General features: G+C 46.9%; 1 protein-coding gene across 2 annotated transcripts in view; it reads left to right on the top strand.

Annotated features, from left to right (window-relative positions):
• The window catches only part of DLGAP3 (DLG associated protein 3), an 80,578-nt gene that overhangs the window by 17,715 nt on the left and 39,958 nt on the right, over positions 1-22,905 (top strand). For both annotated transcript variants that reach the window (XM_020983710.2, XM_020983711.2), the window contains exons 2-3: positions 10,362-10,448; positions 17,024-18,220. In XM_020983710.2, coding sequence (XP_020839369.1) covers positions 17,084-18,220 — 1,137 coding nt within the window. In that variant the 5' untranslated portion in view covers positions 10,362-10,448; positions 17,024-17,083. The remainder of the gene's footprint in view (positions 1-10,361; positions 10,449-17,023; positions 18,221-22,905) is intronic.

The following is a 22,905-nucleotide window of genomic DNA, read 5'->3' as shown; positions in this document are numbered from 1 at the left end:
CCTCACTCTCACCCCTCCCCCATCTATTGGTGGGTAAGGCAAGCAATATTAATTATACATGTGAAGTGATGAAAAACATAATTCCATATTAGCCATGTTGCAAACACACACACACACACACACACACACACACACACAAAAGCAAGAAAATGAAGTAAGTGAAAAAATATGTTTTAGTCTGCACTGAGAGTTCATCAGTTCTCTCTCTGGAGGTGGATAGCAGTTTTCATCAGGATTCCTTAGGAATTGTCTTGGATCATTGTCTTGACCAGAGTAGCTAAGTCTTTCACCCTTTATCATCGTTATAATGTTGCTGTTACTGTGTATAGTGTTCTCCTGGTTCTGCTCACTTCACTTTGCATCAGTTCATATAAGTCTGCCTATGTTTTTCTGAAACCATCCTGCTTATCATTCTTATAGCACAATAGTATTCCATTTCAATCATATACCACAACTTCAGCCATTCCCCAATTGATGGACATCCCCTCAATTTCCAATTCTTTGCCACCACGAAGAGCTGCTTTCAGCAAGGATCCTTTCTATGACATCCCTGGCAAGTAGTATCCAGCCTGTGCTTGAACACTTCTGATGATAGGAAGCTCACTTCTTTCTGAAACAGCCTATTAAATTTTCAGACAGCTGTGATTGTTAGGAAGTTTTTTCTTTCTTTCTATAAGTGCAAACAAAAGCCCACACAAATATAGAAATAGGTAGATTAATTGATGTTGAAAGCCCTCTTTCTCAGTTCTTGAATTGTAAATCCCTTCCCTTGCAAGAATGTAGATCTAGTGCCTGTAGTGCCATCAGAGGGCAACCTCATTTTGTGGACGAGGTAACTCAGGCCCCCAAAGGAAAAGTGACTTGTCCAAGGTCACACAGGTACTAAGCTGGACTTGAATATGAACTCAGGTTTTCTAAAGCCAGCTTCAGTATTTTTAATGCCTCCCCCCCCCTCTCCCCAAGGAGGTGGACTGGTTGGGCTTTTGGTCTTAGGGCTCAGCCAGGGAGATAATGATAATTTTCTGTTTACTCTTGGAAAACTTCTCACAGCCACCATAAGATATGGGATAACCATCTGGCTTTTCCTCTCTAGTGAAGGGTCAGGGGTAAGTGCTTCTTCTCTGGTCTTCTAGGGCTAGGAGCTCTCCATAGAGGAAGTAGGGGGAGTTAGGGGTAGAGATAGGATGTCAGGCTGGGGCTCAGAGCTCCTGAGCTGCTGTTCTTGCTTCTAATGTGTCTTCTGGATTTAAGCATATGGTTTTTTACCATCTTGTTGTTTCACTTTCCCACTTAGACAAACGGGAGCTACATAATACAGTGGACAGAGTGCTATACTTGGAGTCAGGAAGACTTGTATTCAAATCCTGCTTCAGATACTTGCTAGCTATTGACCCTGGGCAAGTCACTTAACCTGTGTCAGCCTCAATTTCCTCATCTGGAACTAAATTAGGATTAATAACAACACTACCCCTGACTGATTGCTGTGAAGATGAAATGGGTTAACATATGTAAAATGTTTTTGCAAATTTTAAAGCGTTATGTAAATGCTAGCTATTATTATCTCCTCTATGCCCCATCCTTCTCTCTTCTCCCCTATCCCCCACAATGAATAAACTCTCAACTTGATGACCTGGAAGGTCCCTTCCAGCTGTGAGGTTATATGAGCCATGGTACAAGGGAGAGATCCTCAGACTGGGAATCAAGAATCCTACAGGATGGGTTTCCGTGGCAACAGTACGGGATAAACTTGCCGCTGTCAGTACCCCAATGCTCAAGCGAGCTTGGGCTGCTTCATGGGGGAGGGGTGATCTACCACAAGCAATCTAGGTCCTTGTCTCATAAGCTAGTTAGCTGAGGATGACTTATCTGGCCAAACACAGCTGGGCACAGCAGGGACGTTGGGCTCAGATGGAGATGTGGCAGGTGTTAAGGCTCGACCATCTCAGGTGAGATATGTGTATTCAGTTTTTTTCCCCAGCTCAGTGTCTGGGGCTGCTGAGTCTTCTCCAGTTTACAGTTGTGGGGACACATAGGTCAAGAGAGTCTAAGTCACCTCATCAGGGTCGTGTATGAAAAAGAATTAGAATCAGAATCTGGGAAGTTTCTGAGTCACTTAGGACCAAAGGAAGAAGACTCAGGACACTGAGTGGGGGTGGGCAGTGGGATGGGAAGGAGGGCCTGAGGTTTCAGGAGGAGTCAGGGAAATCACCCAGATTTCTTCTTCCTGAACCCCTCTCCTCCCTATCTGCACCCTGAGCCATTTTCTCTTCTTTCCAATGAGAGTTATTGCTCAGGTGATGACAGATTCCTGGCTAACGATGTGGCCATTTTGCCCAGTGCAATTAGCAGAAAGGGCGGCTGGCCAGGCTTTAAGCAAGCTGGAGCTTTGAGAAAATCATGGCTGGATCCTGCAGTGTGTCCTAAATCAGGTAATTCCTGAGTAAGCATTTCTCTCCCCTCCCTCCCCACCCATTCCTCAGTCGATCTGATTAATATATCAGAACAAAATACCCAGTAATTGGGCACAGACTGTTCATACCCAAACTGTCTCAAGCCCCATCACCTTCTTTCTTCTGCTACCTCCAGGCCTGGGTAGTAATAACATGGTCACCTTTCAATTATTCATGACAGAAGAGCCATGCATGGGACAAGGAACCTTAAGCAGGAGATAATCCAGGCAATGCTCATCTGCCTTTGAAATGAATATGGTGGATGTTTTTTGCACCAGATGAACCTACTTCAGAGGGCGTCTAGTCCAACCCCTCTGAGATATGAATCCAGTCTGTAACACTCCTCAAGAGTTAATATCCTACTCAATGCAATCCAACAAGCTTTCATTAAGAGTATACTGGGTGCAAAGGCACGGTGCTAGTTGCTGGGGATCTTAAGACAAAATGAACAACAACAATAACATTAACAACTAGCATTTACATAGCACTTTAAGATTTGTAAAGTGCTTTACAAATATTATCTCATTTTATGCTCCAATAGCCCTGATAGGGAGGTTATATTGTATTATAACCACCATTTTAGAGATGAAGAAACTGAGGCAGAGGTCAAGTGATTTGCCCAGGGTCACACTGTTAATAAGGCCTGAAGATTGATTTGAATTCAGGTCTTCCTGCCTCCAGGCCCAATGCTCTACCCACTGGATCATCTAGCTGAGCTGACATTCTTCTGGGGACTGGGGTGGGAAATAAAACATGTAAATAAACAGAAAATATAAGATAATTTGTGGAGGGATGGATCAATAACAATGAAAGCAGAGGTTCTTAATCTTTTTTGTGTCTTGAACCCCTTCTCAGAATCATATTTTGGAATGTATAATTAAAATACATAGGATGACAAAATAAACCAATTCTATTGAAATATGGTTTTAAAATACTTTTTAAAAAATAAGGTCTCAGACCTCAGGTTAGGAACCCCTGAACTAGAGGGGTCAGCCTTTATTTAAAGATCCTCAGTGATGGAGAGCTCCCTTCCTAATAGAAAAGCAGTATAGTGCAGTGGGAAAAGACCTTAGTATTTTGAGTTAGGGGACTTGGGTTCAAATCCAGCCTCTATCATTTATTCCCTCTGTAACCTTAGATACCTCCCTAGCTTCTTTATTGGTATAGTGAAGGGGGTTAGTTAGATGGCCTCTGATGCCCCTTCCAGCTCCAGGTCTCTGGCTTTATACTTAGTGCTTGTCTCAAATTGTTTTTCACTGAGTTTCTATTTCTTGAGTGCCTAGTGAGAAGGTGGGGATATGGTCCTGGAGAATGAGTGTAGGGCTGAGTGGGGGGGGGTTTGGGGGGGACAGGCAGGATGATGTTAAATAATTCTATAGAATAGATTGAGGTTCTTAGCCTTTTTAATGTTATGGACTTCTTTTAAATGAGGACCATGAACTTATTAAATAAGATGGTATTTCTAAAGTTCTTAGTACCATGTCTGGTACATAGTATGCCCTTAAAAATGCTTCCTTCTTTCCTTTCCTTCCCTCCTTCCTTCTCTCCTTTCTTTCTTTTTTCCTCCTTCCCTTCCTTCCTCTGTCCTTTTGGCAGTCTGGGGAAGCCTATGCACTCCTCAGAATGTTATTAAATGTATCAATTGAAATACATAGTATTACAAAGGAAACCAATTAGATCAAATTATTTACCAAAATATAAAAAAAACCCCCAACCAAATCAACTGTCAAGTTCGTGGATCCCAGGTGAGGAGCCCCTGGATTAGATTATTAAAATGATGGTTGGTGAGCTCCTCATATGACATAGACAGAGTGTACTGGGGTTTCAGCAAGGTGTTTGATGCAGTCTCTAACTGCAGTCTCTATTCTGTCTTTGTGGACAAGATGGAAAGCTGAGGGCTGGATGATGCTCTGAGTAGGCAGACTGGGAGCCGGTTGAATGGCTGGACCCAAGGAATAGTGATTAATGGACCACTATCAATCTGGAGAGAGTTCTCCACTGAAGAGCCTCCGGGATCTGTCCTTGCCTCTGTGCTGGTCATCATTTTTCTCAGTGACTTGGCTGAAGGCATAGGTGATGACATGCTTACCAAATTTGTAGGTGGCAAAGCTGGGGGGAATTGCTAATATGTCAGAAAATCGAGTCATGATACAAAAAGATCTTGACAGGCAAGAGCAGGGGATCTTTAACCTTTTTTGTGTCATAGATCCCTGGGGGAGTCTGACGTAGCCTCTGGACTCCTTTCTATCTAGTAAACTGTTTTTAAATGAATAAAGTAAAATATATAGGATTCCAAAGGAAACCAATTATGTTGAAATAAAAGATGTATTTTTTGTTCCCACCCAAGTTTATGGACTCCTTGAAATTTGTCATCAGATCCCTTGAGTGTTTGTGGGCTCCTCCCTGCCTTGCCCCTGATTAAGAACCCCTGAGCTAGAGAGATAGAATGAATCTAATAAGATGGAAAAAAATTTGTACCAGATATGTGATTTTGCATCTGCGTAGAAAACTTCCAGTGGGATGATGACTTCTTCTACTGATGTTGGGGCACTGAGAAGTGAGGTGAGTTATCCAGGGTCACACAGCTGGAATGTGTCAGAGATGAGACCTGATCTCAGATTGTCAGGGATAAATGTCAAGTCACTTGGGTCATAGCAATTCATGAGATCCTCTATTAAGGGCACGATGTGTGATGGTGGAATTAGAGAAGGCCCACATGAATGAAATCATGGATCTCTGGAAATGTGGAAGTCTTAAAATCAATGTAAAGTTTTGCACTTGGGCTAAAAAAATCAACTCACTGAATGTAAGACGCAGGGCTAGACACCAGTTCAAGTGAAGAAGACCTGACTTAGTTGGAATCAGGAGTGTGTGATGCAGCCATGAAAGCCATGGGCGTCATTCGTTGACATTCGTTTGACAGTAGCTGAAGCATAGTGTCTAAAGAGGGATGTGATGGTCTTACCTCACTCTGTCCTGGTCAGAACACATCTGGAATATTGTGTTCAGTTCCAGGTGCCACATTCTAGGGAAGAGCAAGTTGGACCAGAGGAGGGTGGCTGGGATGGTGAGTGCTTTGAAGACTACATCATATGGTAATAAGCTGAAAGAACCCAGGGTGTTAAGCCTGAAGAAAAGTCTTAGAAGAAAAATGGTAGCTGTTTTAATAATTAGCTACAGAGGTGGGGAACCTGCATACTCGAGGCCACATGTGGCCCTCTAGGTCCTCAAGTGTGACCCTTTGACTGGATCCAAACTTCACTGAACAAATCCCCTTAATAAAAGCATTTGTTCTATAAAACTTGGAATCAGTCAAAAGGCCGCATCTAAGGATCTAGAAGACCACATGTGGCCTCGAGTATGCAGGTTCCCCACTCCTGATAGCCTCTATATAGTGTGTTAAGGTTTGCAAAGTGCTTTGCAAATGCCTCATTTTATTCTGGGAGGTAGGTCCTATTACCGTCCCTATTTTACATGTAGGGAAACTGAAGCATAGAGAGGATAAGTGATTTGTCCAGAGTCACACAGTTACAGTGTCAGAAACTAAATTTGAATTCAGATCTGACTTCAGGTCCACTGGCCATCCAGCTGTCTTTAAGTAGTTGAAAAGCTGTCCCCTGGAAGAAATAGTAGACCTGTTTTACTTGGCCCAAAGGCAGAACTAGCAGCAGTGGAGAGTGGGGGTGGGGGAATCTGGGAGATTTTGGTTCAGAAAAAGGAAAAAAAAACAGTCAGAGCTGTTTAGAAGTAGAATGGACTACTTTGTAAGGTAGTGAGTCACTGGAGGTATTCAGGCAGAGGGTGGCTGACTCCTTGCTGAGGCTATTGCTAATGTATCAAAATCACAGAATCCTACTTGGAAGGAACCTCAGAGGTTAGCCAATCCAACATTTTACAGGTGAGGAAACTAAGGCACAGACAGGTACCACCCAAGGTCATACCAATAGCAAGTGGCAGAGCTGAGATTCAAACCCAGGTCTTTCCTCTCTACATCCAATGCTCTTCCTACTGCTCTGTTTCCTGCTGAGGTAGAGGATGAAGCCCATGCCTTCTGCAGTTCTTAGGATCTCTGACAGTGATTCTCTACAGATAATCCATTCCCTAAAGGTGGAATGATCAACAGGCAGATGATTGAAAGTTAAGCACATTATGTTCTGGCTTATCTGAGGGTCCCTAGGAAAACCTTACAGATGCACAAGTGGTGACAGTTCTGAAGAAGAGAAGGCTGAGGACTGCCTTTGTATTTCCAATATAGGAACCAGAGACTACTCTCCCAGCATCCCAGGGCTGGGGCTTGGGGTTCAGGAGGAAGAGAACTTGAACTGTCTAGGAGTTAGGACCTGGATTTGAATCCTGACTGCCACTGGGCATATACATTCACATTTATGGACCTCATTTTCTTCATCTGTAAAATGAGGGAATTGGGGGTAGCTGGTCCCTAAGGTCTTTTCCAGATCTATGGTTATAAGTCTATGTATTTGTAAAAACTAAATTAATTCTCTTTTCCTACTTCAACAATTAAAAAATAAAGTAAAAAACAAGACCCTCATTACAAATATGCATAGTTGAGAAAAACAAATTTCTCGATTGGCCATATCCAAAAATGTGCGTCTCATTCAGCATTTTAAGTCCATCCCTCTGTCGGGAGGTGCTTTGTTTTCAGTCCTCTGGCATCTTGGTCCAAATCTCCGTATTAAAGAGATTTAGGTTAGATAAGTAGAGGGACTGCCTCTGATTTGATGGAGGTGAATCTTCAGTAAACCAGCAGAAAGGGATATAGGGTGGGGTATGGGAGGGAATCCCATCCCCTGGCAGAAAGGAGGCTCTCATCAGCCTGGGCCTTCCCGGAAGGAGGCAGGGAGGGAAGGGAGGAGATGGTTGCTCAGGTTCTGTGCTTCTTCAGCTGATTCTGCTCACAGTGGTTGCCGTATCAAAGCCATTCTATTTTGAGCTACCTGGCCTAGCTGTTGAGACTAGAGAATGGCAGCCCTGCTGGGCTCATGGCCCTGCCCTGGCCTGAGAAATCATCCTCAAATATCTTTTTTTATCCCATCATCTCCTGTGCAAGTTTTCTATAGTCTGTTGTGCTTGATTCAAACTCTTCAGACTGGCTCCCCTTTTCCTCCCCTTCTCTGTCCTTTCAGCCTGTGCTGGTTACAGTTCCAGTCAGAAGAGTCTATCCCCATGGCCTGCTGTCTTGTCTTTAGGATCCTCCTTTCCTCCAACCTCCCTCTGTCCCTCTGCTTCCTCCTTTCCCTCAGCCTCTTGTTCTCCTTAAGCATCCTCTTCCCCCAACCTCCTTATGTTCCCCATCAGCTTCCTTTCTCCTCTAAAATTCAGGTTCAAATCACTTTTTCTCCTTCAGGAAGGATTCCTTAACTTGAAAAAACCAAGCAAACCTATGTTGGGGCAAGAAGATCAAAGAAGAGATTAGTCTGCTGCTTGGGATGGACAAAACCTATGATGATACTGGGTGATGGAACAATGGCAGAACTACTCAGCTCCATTGCATTTCTTGTTTTCTCTTAAAGATAATTATATTTCATTTAGGAAGTAGAGAATAGGAAATGGTTAGCAGAGAGTTGAAAACCAGTTTACGTGAGGAAATGGTAAGAGAGTAGCTGGTTGCATTCAATGAGCTTAAGCTGTCGTGTTCAGATCCACTACATCTCAAGGTATCGAAAGATTTGCCGATGTAATTACTGAGTTGTTGGTGATCTCTGAAAAATCATGGAGAAAGAAGAAAGTACTGCAGATTAGGAAACAGAGTTGTCCAGATTTTCAAAGGGGGTAAGAAGGGGTGGAGAAGGTAAATTCTGTAAACTGTAGGATAATGAGCTTAAGTTGGATTCTTGGCAAAATTGTAGAACATATTATTAAAGGGATGGTTTATGAGCATTTAGAAAGGAAAGAAACAATCACTACAAATCAGCATCAGCTGATCAAGAACAAATCTTCAAGATTAAGGTCATGTCTTTTTCTGACAGATTGATTAGACTAATAGACCAGGGAAATGCTATAGACATAGTACGCCTAGTTACTTCAGCATGGATTTGTCCAAGTCCCTCAAGACATCCTTTTGGGATAGATGAACTGGTTACATGATCAGACCAAAGAGTGGTAGTACTATTAATATGGAGGGAGGTCAGGAGTGGGATGCCCCTCAGTTTTGCTCTATGCTTTTGGTCTTGTTCTGTTCAATATTCTTATTGATGATTTGGATGATGGAATAGATAGTATGCTTATTAAACTTGCAGATTGAATGAAGTTGGGAGGGCTAGTTAATACTTTAAATGAAAGAATCAGGATCCTAAAAGATCTTAATAATATAATCTAGTTGGATCCAATAAGGTGATATTTAATAGGAATAAATGCAAGGTTCAAACTTGGAATCAAGAAGTCAATCTAATATATAGTGTTTTAGTTCATGTGAAAAACACCTGGGTTGTCAATGGACTACAGGCTCAATATGAGTCAATGGTAAGCCACAGCAGCTAAAAAAGTCTACTGTGACCAGGTATGGTGGTACAATTCCTCTAAATCCTCTTATTAGGGAAGGCTGAGGCTGATGGATTGCTTGAGCTTGGGAGCTCTGAGCTTCGTAGGGCTAAAGCTGATTCAGAACCAATATGATGAGCCCCTGGAAATGGGAGAGGAGGTGGAGGTCAGGGAGAATGGGGACCAGGCTGCCTAAGGAACTGGTGAATTGGCCCAGACTGTAAATGGACCAGTAGGTCAAAGCTTCTGGGGGGGTCAGAAGTGGGATTAGGCGTGTGAATGGCAGCCACACTTCCAGTCTGGGTGAGATAGGAAGACCCAGTCTTTGGCAGAATTTTGGGAGGGAATTGGACAATATAACCTTGAGAGTTTGGAGTCAGTCAGTTAGTTAGCCAATCAATAAACATTTATTATAAACCTACTATGGGCTATGAACCTACTATGTATTATGAACTACTATTGTGCTAAGTTCTGGGTATACCAAAAAAAAAAAAACCTCTTAAGGAGCTCACAATCTGATGGTTAAATAGCTAGGATTATCTACTATTAGGTCTTGCTTTTTGCCTGCAGGCAAGATAGTTTCTAACTTTCCTTAATCCAGATAGTTGGGTTTGGGGAGTCTTTTTCATGGATCGTCTCCAAGTAGATGCCACAATTTCCTTCCGTGTAGCACATGGCTTGCTCAGTAGTCATGTCTACACGTCTTTCAGTACTCTGGGATATAGTTTGTCTGAACCTGGTGACTTAAACTCATTGAAGGCACCCAGCTATTAAAAAAAGAACCTAAACCATTTCCTCATTTCATATCTTGGGTTTCAATGTGCTGTTAACCATTTCTGTTCTGTATTTCTAGTAGGAATATCATCATCTTTGATAGAGAAAATGAGAAACATAGTGAGAGGTGAGAGTTCTGTCTTCCCTTCATAGGGTTATTCTCAAGGGCCAGAAAGTTCCTTCTGAAGTTTGACTTACATGATACAGAGGAAAGAACACTGGACTTGGCATTGGGAGGTGGCATTGGGAGGCTTGGGTTCAAGGTCCCCAGTGGTTAGCTAGGCCTACAGCTCAGGTTAGATCCTTTAGATCTCCATGGGAGGGAATGTGTGTGTATGAGGCTTAAATTGGAGAACAGCTGTGGAAGTGTTTTTGGTATCCCTAATCCAGATGTTTGAGGCCAGGGGCAGAGGTAGGTAGGATGGGTACAGGATTGAGCTGAGGGCAGGTGTGCTGTCTGTCCCAACTTTATGCTGGGTGTTCTGGGTCCTGGACAGTCTGTTTTAGGGTGTGGAGCAGAGTTGTTTGGGTAATCTTGCCCTTGCCAGGGGGCAGGGCCTGTGGGGTCTAGAGGATGCTGCCTGGGAATATCACATTTTAGCTTCATAATCCTTGTCTCTCCCACCCCTATGTGTTCAGGTCCTCAGGAACCAGGGGCTGCAGAGGAAGCCTTCTTCGTGACCAAGCTGTGGGGACCCTGTGGCCAAGGATGGGACACCCTGAATGGTAAGGGGCTGTGGATGGTGCAGGGGGAAGGAACAGAGTGGGCTTAAGGGGGCTAAGGCTGAAATGAAGGGACAGTATGTTACAATGAAAAGAACACTTGTCTCTCGAGTCAGGGTACCTGGGTTCAAATCTTACCCTTAGATATTTTCTACTTGTGTGACCTGGGGCAAGTCACTTAATTTCTCTGAGACTCCAGCTTTCTCATCTATAAATTGGGAATGTTGGATCATGTGACTTCTGAGGTCCCTGCCAGCTCTACAGTCTATGATTTGTAAGATGGGGGGGTTGGACGAGAAGACCCCTAAGGTCTCTTCCAGGTCTAATGCTGTGATCTTTGGAAGTCTAGAGGCTGGCAGGAAGAAAGGAGAGGGATCTGATGGGAGAGAAGAGGGAAGAGAGAAACGGGATAATAGGTAATTCCACAAGTCCTGACTCATTGCCCAGCCCCATGTGATCTCTGCTGAGGGGGTAGATGGGAAAAAGAGAAAACTTGGTCTCTGAGCTTAGACAATTGCAGAGACCCACCTCCCTCGTGGAAGAGGAAGAGAACAGTACAACACCAGTGTTTTAGTGTCCAAATGCATGGTCCAGTCAGGGCTGTACAGTCTCAGAGAAGAGAATGGGTCTCTCTGGAGGAGAAAGTGGATCTGGGCCCTGATGGAAAGGGAGGATTTGGAAATGGGGAGGGAGGGTGTTTCAGGCAGGACGAATTGCCCGAGCAAAAGGCACAAGATGGGAATATGGCTGATGCATTTGTGGGATGGGGAGTGGAGGACTGTGAGGGTTCCTGTCTGGTTGACTGGGAGGTAGTGTTGCCATAGCCAGATGGGGAAGTCAGGAGGCTGGATCAGTCTTGGGGTGGGTGGGGTGGAGATGATGAATTCTTTTTGGGATAGAATGAGGTTGGAGTGCTGCAGGTGAAAATGTTCTGTCTCCATGTGGTATGTGCTTGTGTGTGTGTGTGTGTGTGTGTGTAAATGGGTGAGTTGTGAACAGAAAATGATGTGACTGGCAAACATGGAATCAGTCCCCTTATCATCAGTCCTCTCTGAGTTTGAATTTGGGAAGAAGTGTGGTGCAGTGGAAAGACCGCTAGGCTTGGATTTAAAGGGACCTGGGTTTGAATCCCAGCTCTGCCCCTTCCTAACTCTGTGATCTGGATTCCCCTGCCTATGACTGGGTAAGCAGCTGGAGATAGCCAGTCAGCTGGACGGCAGGTGAGGCCAAGAGAGGAGGAGGAGGAGGAGAAGGAGGAGGTCAAGGCAGGTGCAGGGGCTCTGATGTTAAGGAGCATCAGTGAAGGACCCTTTGGGGAAACTTGCCAGGATCAGGAACAAAGGGAGAAAGCTGAGACAGGTGGGGCCTGGGTTGGGTTGAGTGTGGGAGAAGGTGGTTCTAAATATACGTGCCAGGAAGTATCCTTTCTAGTGTATCACAGGAGACCAGGGAACACAGGGGTAAGGTGTGAAGGGTTAATCAGAGAAGGCTTCCTGAAGGAGGAGAGCATGGGGAAAGGGCAAAGGATGTGGCAGAGCGTGGGGCTGAGGATAAGTGAGCTGCCCCTGTGATGGGATGGGGGCCGGGGCTGGGAGTGGGAGAGGCAACTATGTTGGGCTGTGGGGGAGGGGGAGAGTCTGAAGCTTCTCTCCTCATCCCTGATGATCACAGAGACCTCATCCCCCTGGGGAATAGCTCTAGCTGAGCTGTCCTGGGCCCTGTTTGGGTATGCTAATGAGTCTGTTAATTAACCAAGCTTCATGAGAGAATAATGAAATTGCTTCTAAACCAGGCCTCATACTCATCTTAATGAGGGGAAACAATTATGCCATTTCCTCAGCCCCTCCCCCCCTGCACCCCAAAGGGCACTCTCCCCACCCCTGACAAATCTCCTGGGCCTACAACCCTGTTGCTGTGATTCCTTCCTATGGAAGCTTGGAACCAGATGCCCTCTTTTACCCTTCAGGTCTTGGGCAGGATAGGGACATCATGGGGGCAGCTAGGTGGCACAGTAGATAGAGCACTGGCCCTGGAGTCAGGAGAAGCCAAGTTCAAATCTAGCCCCAGACACTTATTAACTATGTGACCCTGGGCAAGTCACTTAACCCCGATTGCCCTTTCCTCACCCTCCCCCCCTCAAAAAAAGGAATAGGGACATCATGGGGCCCAGAGAAGGTCTTCCTTACCCCGCTTTCTCCTGCCCCCAAACTGCTAGCCTCAATCCATACTATCTGGCCCCAGAAGATGGAAACTGAGTCACAGGTAGGGTGGGAGAAAGAATGAGAGATAAGGCAGCATGGAACAGTGAAAAGAATGATGGATTTGCAGTAGAAAGACCTGCGTCTCTTCTACTATTCACTACCTGTGTGACTTTGGCCAGCCTCTCCTGGCCTTACTCAAACTGGATGACCTCTGAGGTCCCTACCAGCTCTAAATCTTCGATCCAATGATCCTGTAATTGGCAGGGTTAGGTCAGGTAGGGCCTTGAAGGGTAGGTGGAAGAGTTGAGACTCGATGGAGTAAAGAGGGGCAACTCAATGAAAACAGTATTTTAGGGAGGTTATTTGGGTTTTGAGCACAGGGAGGGGAGAGACTTAGGAGGCTGGAGACAGACAGGAGGCTAGAGATAAATCAATTGGAAGACTACTTCCATAGTTTAGGAGAAAAGGACTGAGAGCTTGCCTATACTAAGAGGGTGATCTTGCCAATGGAGAGAGGATTCCAAGGGAGCCACAGAGGGGTAGAAATGACAGGATTTGGCAGAACCAAAGATAACTCTGAGGTGTTGAATCTGGAGGATTGGGAAGATGATGCCATCACCCCAAAGTGGGAAACTGGGATCAGAGGGAAGCTGATTGCCAGAATCCTAGAATATTAAAGCTGGAAGGGACATTAGAGAATTTAGTCCTTCCCTTTTATTTTACAGATGGGAAAACTGAGGCTAAAGAGAGGAACTGAACTGCCCACAGTCATATATTAGGTTAACATGGGGAAGACAGTATGATGTAGGAAGAGCTCTGGACCTGGAGTCAGAAGGCTTGGGTTGGAGTCACAGATCTATTATTTGGAGGCAGTGTGGTTGGAGACATGGGATATGATTTTGAATACTGACTCTGCTACTGGCTGACTGACTACCTGTGTGACCTTGGGGAAGTCACTCAAACTTTGGAACTCAGTTTCCTGATCTGCAAAATGAGGAGGTTGGATAAATTGAACTTTAAGGTCTAAATCTCTGATCCTATGTTCATACTTTTGACCATAGTGACCTTGGGCAAGTAACTTCATAAGATCTTGGAATTTAGAGCTGGAAAGGACCTTGAGAGAGCATCAAGGTACTGATGTCATTGAATTAGCATGGCATAGTCTATAGAATGATGGCCCTGGAGTCAAGGAGGCATGTCATATACTCAGCTATATGACTATGGGCAGGTCATTTACTCTTCTCCCTTTCCTCATCTGTAAAATGGAGATTTTGTACTGATTATAGACATTTGGAAGTTCAAACAAGATAGTGTATAGTATAGAGAGCTAGGTGGTGTATTGGACAGAGTGCTTGACCTCAGGAAAACCCAAGTTCAAATCTCAATTCAAACACTCACTAGCTGTATGACTCTGGATAAGTCACTTGACCCTGTTTGCCTCAGTTTCCTCATCTGTAAAATGAGCTGGAGAAGGAAATGGCAAACCACTCCAGTATCTTTGCCAAGAAAACCCCAAATAGGGTCATGAAGAGTCTGATATGACTGAAACGATGGAACAACAACAGTAACAAAGGAAGGAACAAATGGGCAGGAAGTAAAGGTGTGGGGGTTGATGAAGAGCTTAGCTATGAAAGGAAGGTGAGAGTAGACAGGAACTATGTAACAGTAAAAGTTTTTTAATTTGGGATTTTTTTTTCCCGAGATAGAGGAGACCTGACCATGTTGGGAGGTAGAAAGTGGGAAGGGGGTGAGACTGAAGATTTCTAGCATTTTAGGGAAGAAAGAAATGACCTGGGAGTCAAAGGACCTGTGTTCAAGTACTGATTCTGTTAGTAACTTGCTATGTGACCTTGGACAAGTCACTTTCCTTCTTTAAGACTCCTTTTCCCCACCTGTAAAGTCAGAGGTTAGGCTTGATTCTTTCTTCTGGTCCTGAACCCGTAGGATCTTCTGAGTGACAGTCCGGGGGCTAGGGTGCCTAGCTCCCATTCCAGTCTCCTTGCCGAGTTGCTCTGGGGCTTCCTGGAAACGTGCTCAGCTGCTCAGCTGCTCACCTGCTCTCTGGGAATTTGCACACTCCTCCGTAACGTGGGGAATCACGTCTCCTGGGGATGGTGGGAGGAGAGGGGAAGAGGTTTAGAGGCCCCATGATCTTGAGGAATAATAATGATAACTGACATTTACATAGCCTTTAAAACTTTTAAAAGTGCTTTAAAGTCTGCAAACTGTTTTACAATCTCATTAGAGTCCCACAAGAACCCTGTGAAACAGCTTCTATAGGTCTTGTTATCCCCACTTTATGGATGAGGAAAATCAGAGATGAAGTGACTTGCACTAGATCATAGCTAGTAAGAGCTGGAAGCAGCATTTGAACCCAGGGCTTTCTGATTTGATAGTCTAGGATTTTATTACCCCTTATACCTATTTCCATCCTGGGAGTAAGAGGGAGTGAAGTTGAAGGTTGTTTGGGGAAGAATGCATGAGTGAAGAAACCTTCTATGCTCCAGGCACTGTGCTTGCTTCTGGGAACCAGTAGAATTCCAAAACCAAAGCAGCGCCTGCCCTCAGAGAGCCTACATTCTGATAGGGGGCAATAGAGCAGCTGTGGCCAGGAAAGGGAGTTTTGGTGAAGAATCTCAGACATGCAGTGAGAACATAGGCCCAAGTGTGCTGGCACACCCTAGGGTAGCATTTCCTCTTCTTACAATTTGTTCGTGCCTGTGGATGGGAGGATATTTTAGGGTTACAGGACTCCTAGTCCTGAAAGAGAGAGATCCACTGACCCAGGGATGCTGTGAGGCTTAAAAGAGATTATGAGTAGTATATACTTTGTAAACATAAAGGGCTACATAAATGCCAGTTATTATTATTGTTATGCATTTCCAGTCACCAGGCCTCTAGCCTGGTGATGTCGTCATTCCCTGAGCCTTAACTGCTCTCTTGCTAAATTCAAGCAATGTTTATAAAAGCAATACAGTGGTGCACTGGTAAATATTTAACAACCAGATCTGTTTTTTTTTTTTTTAAAAGCATACACAGATACTTTTAAATTTAATCTGCATTAGTAACATTTTCTTAAATCTAGACAATCAGCAAAACAACAGATCAAGCCCTGGTTTGTAGCGATTGCTGATTTCTGAGGTATAAAAAGCTCACACTGAAAATTTAACAATCGACTCTCTCAACCCAGTTAAAACTGGCTCTAGCATGTCTTTACACTGACCTGTACAGACCTCGGACACCTGTAGGCCTTTTCATGAGACCCTTGGGCTGTGAGGAGGTGGCGGGCCATGGTTCTGAGCTGTCTTAGGGGCACAAGGAAGAGGAAAAGCAGGTAGAAAAGATTGACACCAACTGGGTTGTTACTGGGCCTAGGGTCAGGAAGACCAGAGTTCAAATTTGGCCTCAGACACTAGCCCAAAGGGCTGATTGGATGACAATGAGCAGCTGGTCCTATTCGGCATTAATTGGTGGGCGTGGCCTCGTCCTTCACGGTCCTCTCCCTGAATCACTGTCTAATCATGGCAGAGTGGGGACCCAAGCAGGGGTATTTTTTCCAATTTATTATTCTGTTGCTCTTGGGAAGGTTTGTGTGTGGCTGAGGCTTTACATGTGATCTCCCTTGTTCATCCTTCCTTCCTGAAGAGGACCAATGACATCACTTGATATGACAAGTAGGTGGTGCAGTGGATAGAGCACAGGAAGACCTGAGTTCAAATTCAGCCTCAGACCCTTACTAGCTGTGTGACCTTGGGCAAGTCACTTAACCCTGGTTGCCTCAGTTTCCTCATCTGTAAAGTGAGCTGGAGAAGGAAATGACAAACCACTCCAGGATCTTTGCCAAAAAACTGCAAATGGGGTCACAAAGAATCAGATACACCTGAAATGACTGATCAACAACAATGAAGTAGAGTCAGGAGGCCCGAGCTTCAGAATCTGTAAGATTCAGATAAAACTGTGATCACTATTTTTGTCATAGGTTTGCTGTAAAGAAAGCATTTTGTGAACCTTCAAGTGCTCTAGGAATGTAACCCAGGTTCAAGCCTGAATCATTTGCGTAGCCTTCCTCCTTGGTGGTATATGAGCACGGAATCATCATTCCCTCCACTAATGAGGATGTTTTATGCAAATACTTGAGGAGTGCACCTGGGTTACATTCCTGTGAGCTATTATTATTCATATCATTATGGCTTCTGTCCTTGGCCCTGGATGGATAACTGGGAGCTGAGTGTGTGTGTGTGTGTGTGTGTGTGTGTGTGTGTGTGTGTGTGTGTGTGGTGGTGGTGGGATGTTGGCTGTGGCGCTAGATACAGGAGAGTTAATGGGGAGATTGATTTTCAGGCTCCACTAACCTCTAGTCTCTTCCCACATGCGCAGGTGGCCCCCAGGGCCCGGCCTGCAACACCATGGAGAGTCTGAATCATCTTTGCTGAGGCCATGAGGGGCTATCATGGCGACCGAGGCAGCCAGCCCCGCCCTGCCCGTCTGCCCGACTCGCCCATGGACTACGGCCCCACGGCCCCGGGCTCCCGACCCCCATACCTCCTGGGCCCTGGTGAACCTTACCCCACGGACCCCCGATACTGCCCTTCACGGGCTGGTCCAGGCCACCTCTCACCTGACGGCCCCCTGAGTCTGAGTGAGCCACCTTCTGCAGGTCCTGACGGGGGGCTGGGCCCTGGGCCAGGGCCCGGCGGGGCAGGCAGCAGCACCTTCCCCAGGATGTTCCCTGGGCAGGCCCCCTTTGATGGCTGTGAAGACTGCGTGGGTCACCCTCCAGGGAAGGTTGCTGCCCGCCTGCCCCCAACACTCCTGGACCAGTTTGAGAAGCAGTTGCCTCTGCAGCAGGACGGTTTCCACACCCTGCCATACCCACGAGGGGTGGCGGGTGGCAGTGGTGGCACTGGGGCTGGCTCTGGCACTGGTGGGGGTGCCCCTGAGCCCCGAAGTGAGAGCCCCAGTCGCATCCGCCACCTGGTCCACTCTGTCCAAAAGCTCTTTGCCAAGTCCCATTCTCTGGAAGCTCCAGGGAAGCGGGACTACAACGGGCCCAAGGCAGAGAGCCGGTCTGGAACCGGGTCGGGGAGCGAGGGGTATGCCGGTCACCATTCCCCACACGGGCCCCCACACCACCACCACCACCACCACCATCACCACCACCACCACCACCAGTCCCGCCACGGCAAGAGGAGCAAGAGCAAGGACCGCAAGGCCAATGGGCGGCACACCCCCAAGTCCATGGGCTGGTGGAGCTCAGATGACAACCTGGACAGCGACAGTGGCTTCTTGGCAGGTGGGAGGCCCCCAGGAGAGGCTGGTGCCCCCTTCTGCCTAGAGGCACCTGATGGGACCTTCCGGGACCTGAGCTTCAAGGGGCTCCCAGGCGGGCCTGAGGGCCGGTGCCTGGCCTGTACTGGCATGTCCATGTCACTGGACGGGCAGACGGTGAAGCGCAGTGCCTGGCACACCATGATGGTCAGCCAGGGCCGGGATGGGTTCCAGGGGTCCGGGCCAGGCAAGGGGCTCCTGGGGCCTGAGACCAAGGCCAAGGATAGGAGTTACCACTACCTTCAGGTGAGGTTCTAGTGGGGTGGGGGTGGCCTGTGTTGGGGAGGTGTGCTGGTGACATACTCGCCCTGTTTCCCTCTCTCCCTACATCCCACTATGTCTCACCCTTCCTGCCCTTGGAAGGGGAGTATTGAGCCTGCTCCCAATATAGTCATCTCTCCATCATCCACTTGGCAAAGTTTAAATATCCACTGGTCTGGGCTCATTTACCCCTCCCATGAGAATAACAGCGTTTTGCATTTTCTGGACTATGTGTGATATGGAGGGAATGTGGATTGGGAAAACCTAAGTGTGAATGTGTGTGTCTGTGTCCAGGAGGAAAGGCCTTTTTGGCTGAGGAATTTGGGAGGGGTAGGGCAAGGGTGGGAAAAAAAATACATGGAGGTCTAGGCTGGATTACTGTCCATCTGTTTCCAGATGTGGCTTCCTTGGCCTTCTGTCTCTTTATTGTGGAGGAATGGGGAATAAGGGAGTCCTTACACAGATGTGACATCACTCCCCCCTTTCCCTGCCTCTAGCATCACTTCTTGACTGTAGCTAGTGGGGCTGGCTCCAAACCAGGAACGGGGGCCCTGCAATCTGGATTAAGTTGTGGCCAGTCTACCCCTTGTGTGCCTTTCCTGACGGGAAGGCAATATAGCTCTATTGGGAACTAGGGAAGAGCCTGACTTTGTGTCCCTGTTCTGTTCATTCCTGGCTGGGCTGCTGAGAAGCCTAGGGCTAAGCTAGGCTGGGCTCTGTCATCCTAAGTCCAGACATCACAGGCCATAGCCCACTCTAAAGAAACCTAAGGCAGAAAGGAGCATAGGATCACAGACGCAGAGCTAGAAGGAGTCTTAGATGTCATTTAATCTAACTTCCAAGTTTTACAGATGTGGAAACTGAGGCCCACCAAGATCATTATAGGTAGTATAGGGCAAGGCTGGGATTTGAACCCAGGTCCTATTCCAAATCCAGAACTCTTTCCCTTTTACCATATCTTTTGGAGTGAACTTTCACACCCCAATTCTAGCTGCAGCCCCATCAGTCAAGGACCACCAGGGAACATGACTCCTCTGTCCCTAGCTGGGAAATTCCTTTCCTTTGTCTCAGCCTCCCAGAGCACAAACAGATGGAGTTTTACGAGTTTCTAAAGGATCAGAGTATCCAGAGCTAGAAGGGACCTTAGAGGTCCCTTAATTTAATCCTAGATAAGGAAACCGAGGCCCAAAGAGAAGAAGGGATTTGTTGAAGGTCATAGGCCTATAAGGGGCAGTGTCAGCGTTTGAACCCAGGCCTTTTGACTTCAAATCCAACACTTTTTGATTTACTACTTGACCTTCCTTATGGAGGAAAGGAATAGAACTAGAAAAGCCCAGAGACCTCAGAAGGCTTAAGTCACACAGTCTTGTATCCTGTTTTGAGATGGCCTTGGTCTTACCCCACAGCTCAACATAGATTCCCTGTGTCATCAGCCCTTCTGCCCTTGAACTTGATGGACTTTGCCCTCCCACAGGTCCACCACCAAACAGACAGCTTCAGCCAGAAGATGTAGCATGCCCTTGTCTTGACTGAATCTCTGACTTCACTCTCTGCTCTTTCTTGCTTTGGAGAGGACACCCCTGTCCCGTCCTGTCCCTCCCTAGTTTCAGGATTGGGTTTAGTGTGTGCACGTGCGCGCACACACACACACACACACACACACACACACACACACACACATGCGCACACACATGGTCCTATCTGACAACTGGCCAGAATGACCTCAGTTTTCCCATAGGTGACTTATGGCAACTCTAGAACCAAATGATTATAATTTCATATGATCTAGAACCCTCAGTATGTTTAACAACTGGTTCTCAATTCAACCTAACCTCGACTGAAGGTGTGCACCATGTTCGTTGCCCTGGGCATAGTTTATGGCGCTTGTCTTGGGTACCAACATTCCCAGTTATGATTCCACCTAGTAGGCCAGTTTTTTGAAACATAGAGTATGGGAAAAAGAGTCATAAGAAATATATCTGGAAAGGTAGTTGTGAGTCAGATTATGGTGGGCTTTATGTGTCAGGCTGAGCCCTTCATATTTTAATTTAGAGGTTTTAGGGAAACACTGTAGGATTTTAATGTGGAGTTGAGGAGGGGATGCCTGAGAATCCAGGATGGCCTGTTTGAAGCCACAGATAAGGGAAATGGAATGCTGAGTTCAGGAAATGTAGCAGAAGCACAACTAGGGTGGAGTGACTAGAAGTTTGCCCCAAGGTGCTGAATTTAAAGGGCATTGACAGCATATTCAGTGCTTCAGCAGCACAGAAATAAAAGAACTTAGAATCTAGTTAGTAATAGTACTTAAACCAGGAATCAGCCAGATGGGTAGACTAGGGTGAGCTCTTCTTTGCCCTCTGTCACATCCCCTCTGTGGTGCAGTGCCTTGCCCTCTACCACGTCTCAACCCTGATTTGTAGCATTTGCTGATTTCTCCAGTATAAATGCTCACAATGAAAATTGAACAGTTGGCTCTCTCTGGTTTGAGCTGGCGTCAGTACACTTGTTTAGAGCTGGAAAGGTCCTCAGAGAGCTGTCTAGTCTAAGGGGTCTTAACTTTCTTTGCTGTCATTGACCATTTTGAAAGACTGGTGAAGCCTATTGACCCCTTCTCATTTTACCTGCTAGCCAGGTGGAGGAACTGGCCTGAGGTCATGTGGGGAGGGAGTAGCACGGCCAGGATTTGAAATCAGGTCTTTTGATTCCCAAACCTGGTACTTTTTCTCCTCTTCCAATTCACAAATGTGGCAGCAACCCAGCTGGGGCAAGGACAGAAGTCCATTGACAGTATGGGACTGGTGCTTTCCATCACAAGGACTTCCTTCCTCAGCGATTCCCATCATTTAAGCAAGTGGTGGCCGTCCAGAGAAGCTTCTGAGGCCTCTTTTGCTGTTTTTCTCTGCCTTGGGCCACTTACATTGCCTTTAAAAGCCTGTCCTGGCAGCCTTGCCGAGGGATTAACAGACTAAATACCAAGTGGACTTGGGTTTAGTGCAGGGGTGGGGAACCTGCTGCCTTGAGGTCACATGTGGCCCTCTAGGTCCTCAAGTGTGGCCCTTTGACTGAATCCAAACTTCGCAGAACAAGTGGGAAATGGGATTTGTTCTGTGGAGTTTGGATTTGGTCAAAGGGCCACACTTGAGGACCTAGAGGGCCACACATGGCCCCAAGACCTCAGGTTCCATGCCCCGGTTTAATGTTTTGGTCAAATAAAAGGCCCAACAAAGTTGGTTGGCAATGCCTGGAATAACCTGCTTTGTGGCCACAAGGGATGCCTGTGGCAGACGCTTCCCACCTTGCTGCTGATCTGTCATCAGAAAGGCCCGAGGGAGGGTGCTGAGCTCCTTGAGAAGAGGGGCCCAAGAAGGCAGGAGAGAATCATAGAGGGGTGCAGGGTGAGGAACCTGGGGCAGGGGGCACCCTCCTCACCTCCCCCAGTAAAGGGCAGGGCCAACGTTGAGCATTTGACAAAGGCACACGGGAATGGAAGGGTGGGTTTGTAAGTGTCTTGGGTTTGCAAGAACTTTGGTGGTCTCTGGAATGGAGAGGGCAGGTGGGATGGGGGGGTGGAAGTCCTAGATGGGAAACTAGAAGCATCTCCTAATCCTCAGAGGCCGTATTCTGGGCTGGGATTCAGGACTTCTGGGCATGTTTTGGGGTTGCCTTCTTGATCTGTCCCTCTTCCCTTTTCCTTTCCCTCTCCTCATATGCAGTGTGTCTCCCCCCCCCCCAATTATTTCCTTACCTTTCAGCTAGAAGCACAGTCTGGGCTGTGTAGGAAATTCCCTAGAACCAGGAATAGGGAAGAGGGGAGGGAGATGGGAAGGAGAGAGGGGTCTCTTCCTGATTATCTCTAGAGCCTTTTGCAGATGGAGGGGGGATGGACTCCTGGCCTCCCCTGGGCCCTCCTCCTTAACATGCACCTCACAGGATTCTGCAGAGGGGAGCCAAGGATGCAGCTGCCAGTGATCCGAGCAGCGGGGAGGAGTGGGGACAGATTTGCTGCTCCGGCTCTCTTCCTGGATTGCACTCCCTCTCTCTCTCAGTCTGGCCTGTCTCTGCTCCCCCTCTTTTCCTCCCCCTTCCTCCCACCCTCACCATACGGTTCTTTTATTTGGAAAAGGATGGGGCAGGAGATAGGGCCTTTCTGGGGCGGGGCTCCTTTGGATACAGACACCCAAGTTTGCTCTGGGGTGTACTGCAGGGTCACCAGGGTGGGGCTTTCTGTATTCCTTGGGGATTCTAGACTGTCCTCCACTCCTCAGATACTGGCAACTTCCCTGCCCCAGAGAGGGGAAGGCAATGCTGAACCTGTAGTCCAACTGGAATTCCAAGCCTCCATCCCCTCACTGAGCTTCCATATTTCTCATCGAACCTCCATCCCTGTGCTGAGCCCCCCTCTCCCTTACTGGGTCCCTTTTCCCTCCACTGAGCCTCCAGTCCCTTTGGTTAAGTCCCTAGTTCTCTCACTGAAACCCTATCTCCTTGTCTCCTTACTGAGTCTTCCTACTCATCCCCTTCTATCTCTTTCATGAAAGTCCTCCTCTCCTTTGCTAGGCTTCTGCTTGCTGACCACCCCTTCCCTGCCTCTGAAAAAAAAATTTGGAGACAGCAGCCCCTTACTGATGCCCCCACGTCCTTGTGGAAACCACCAGCCCTTCACTGAGACC

Source organism: Phascolarctos cinereus, unplaced genomic scaffold (genome assembly GCF_003287225.1).
Source record: "Phascolarctos cinereus isolate Bilbo 61053 unplaced genomic scaffold, phaCin_HiC Scaffold_726;HRSCAF=1367, whole genome shotgun sequence".
Lineage (NCBI taxonomy): Eukaryota > Metazoa > Chordata > Mammalia > Diprotodontia > Phascolarctidae > Phascolarctos > Phascolarctos cinereus.
This window is presented reverse-complemented; position numbering and strand designations above follow the sequence as displayed.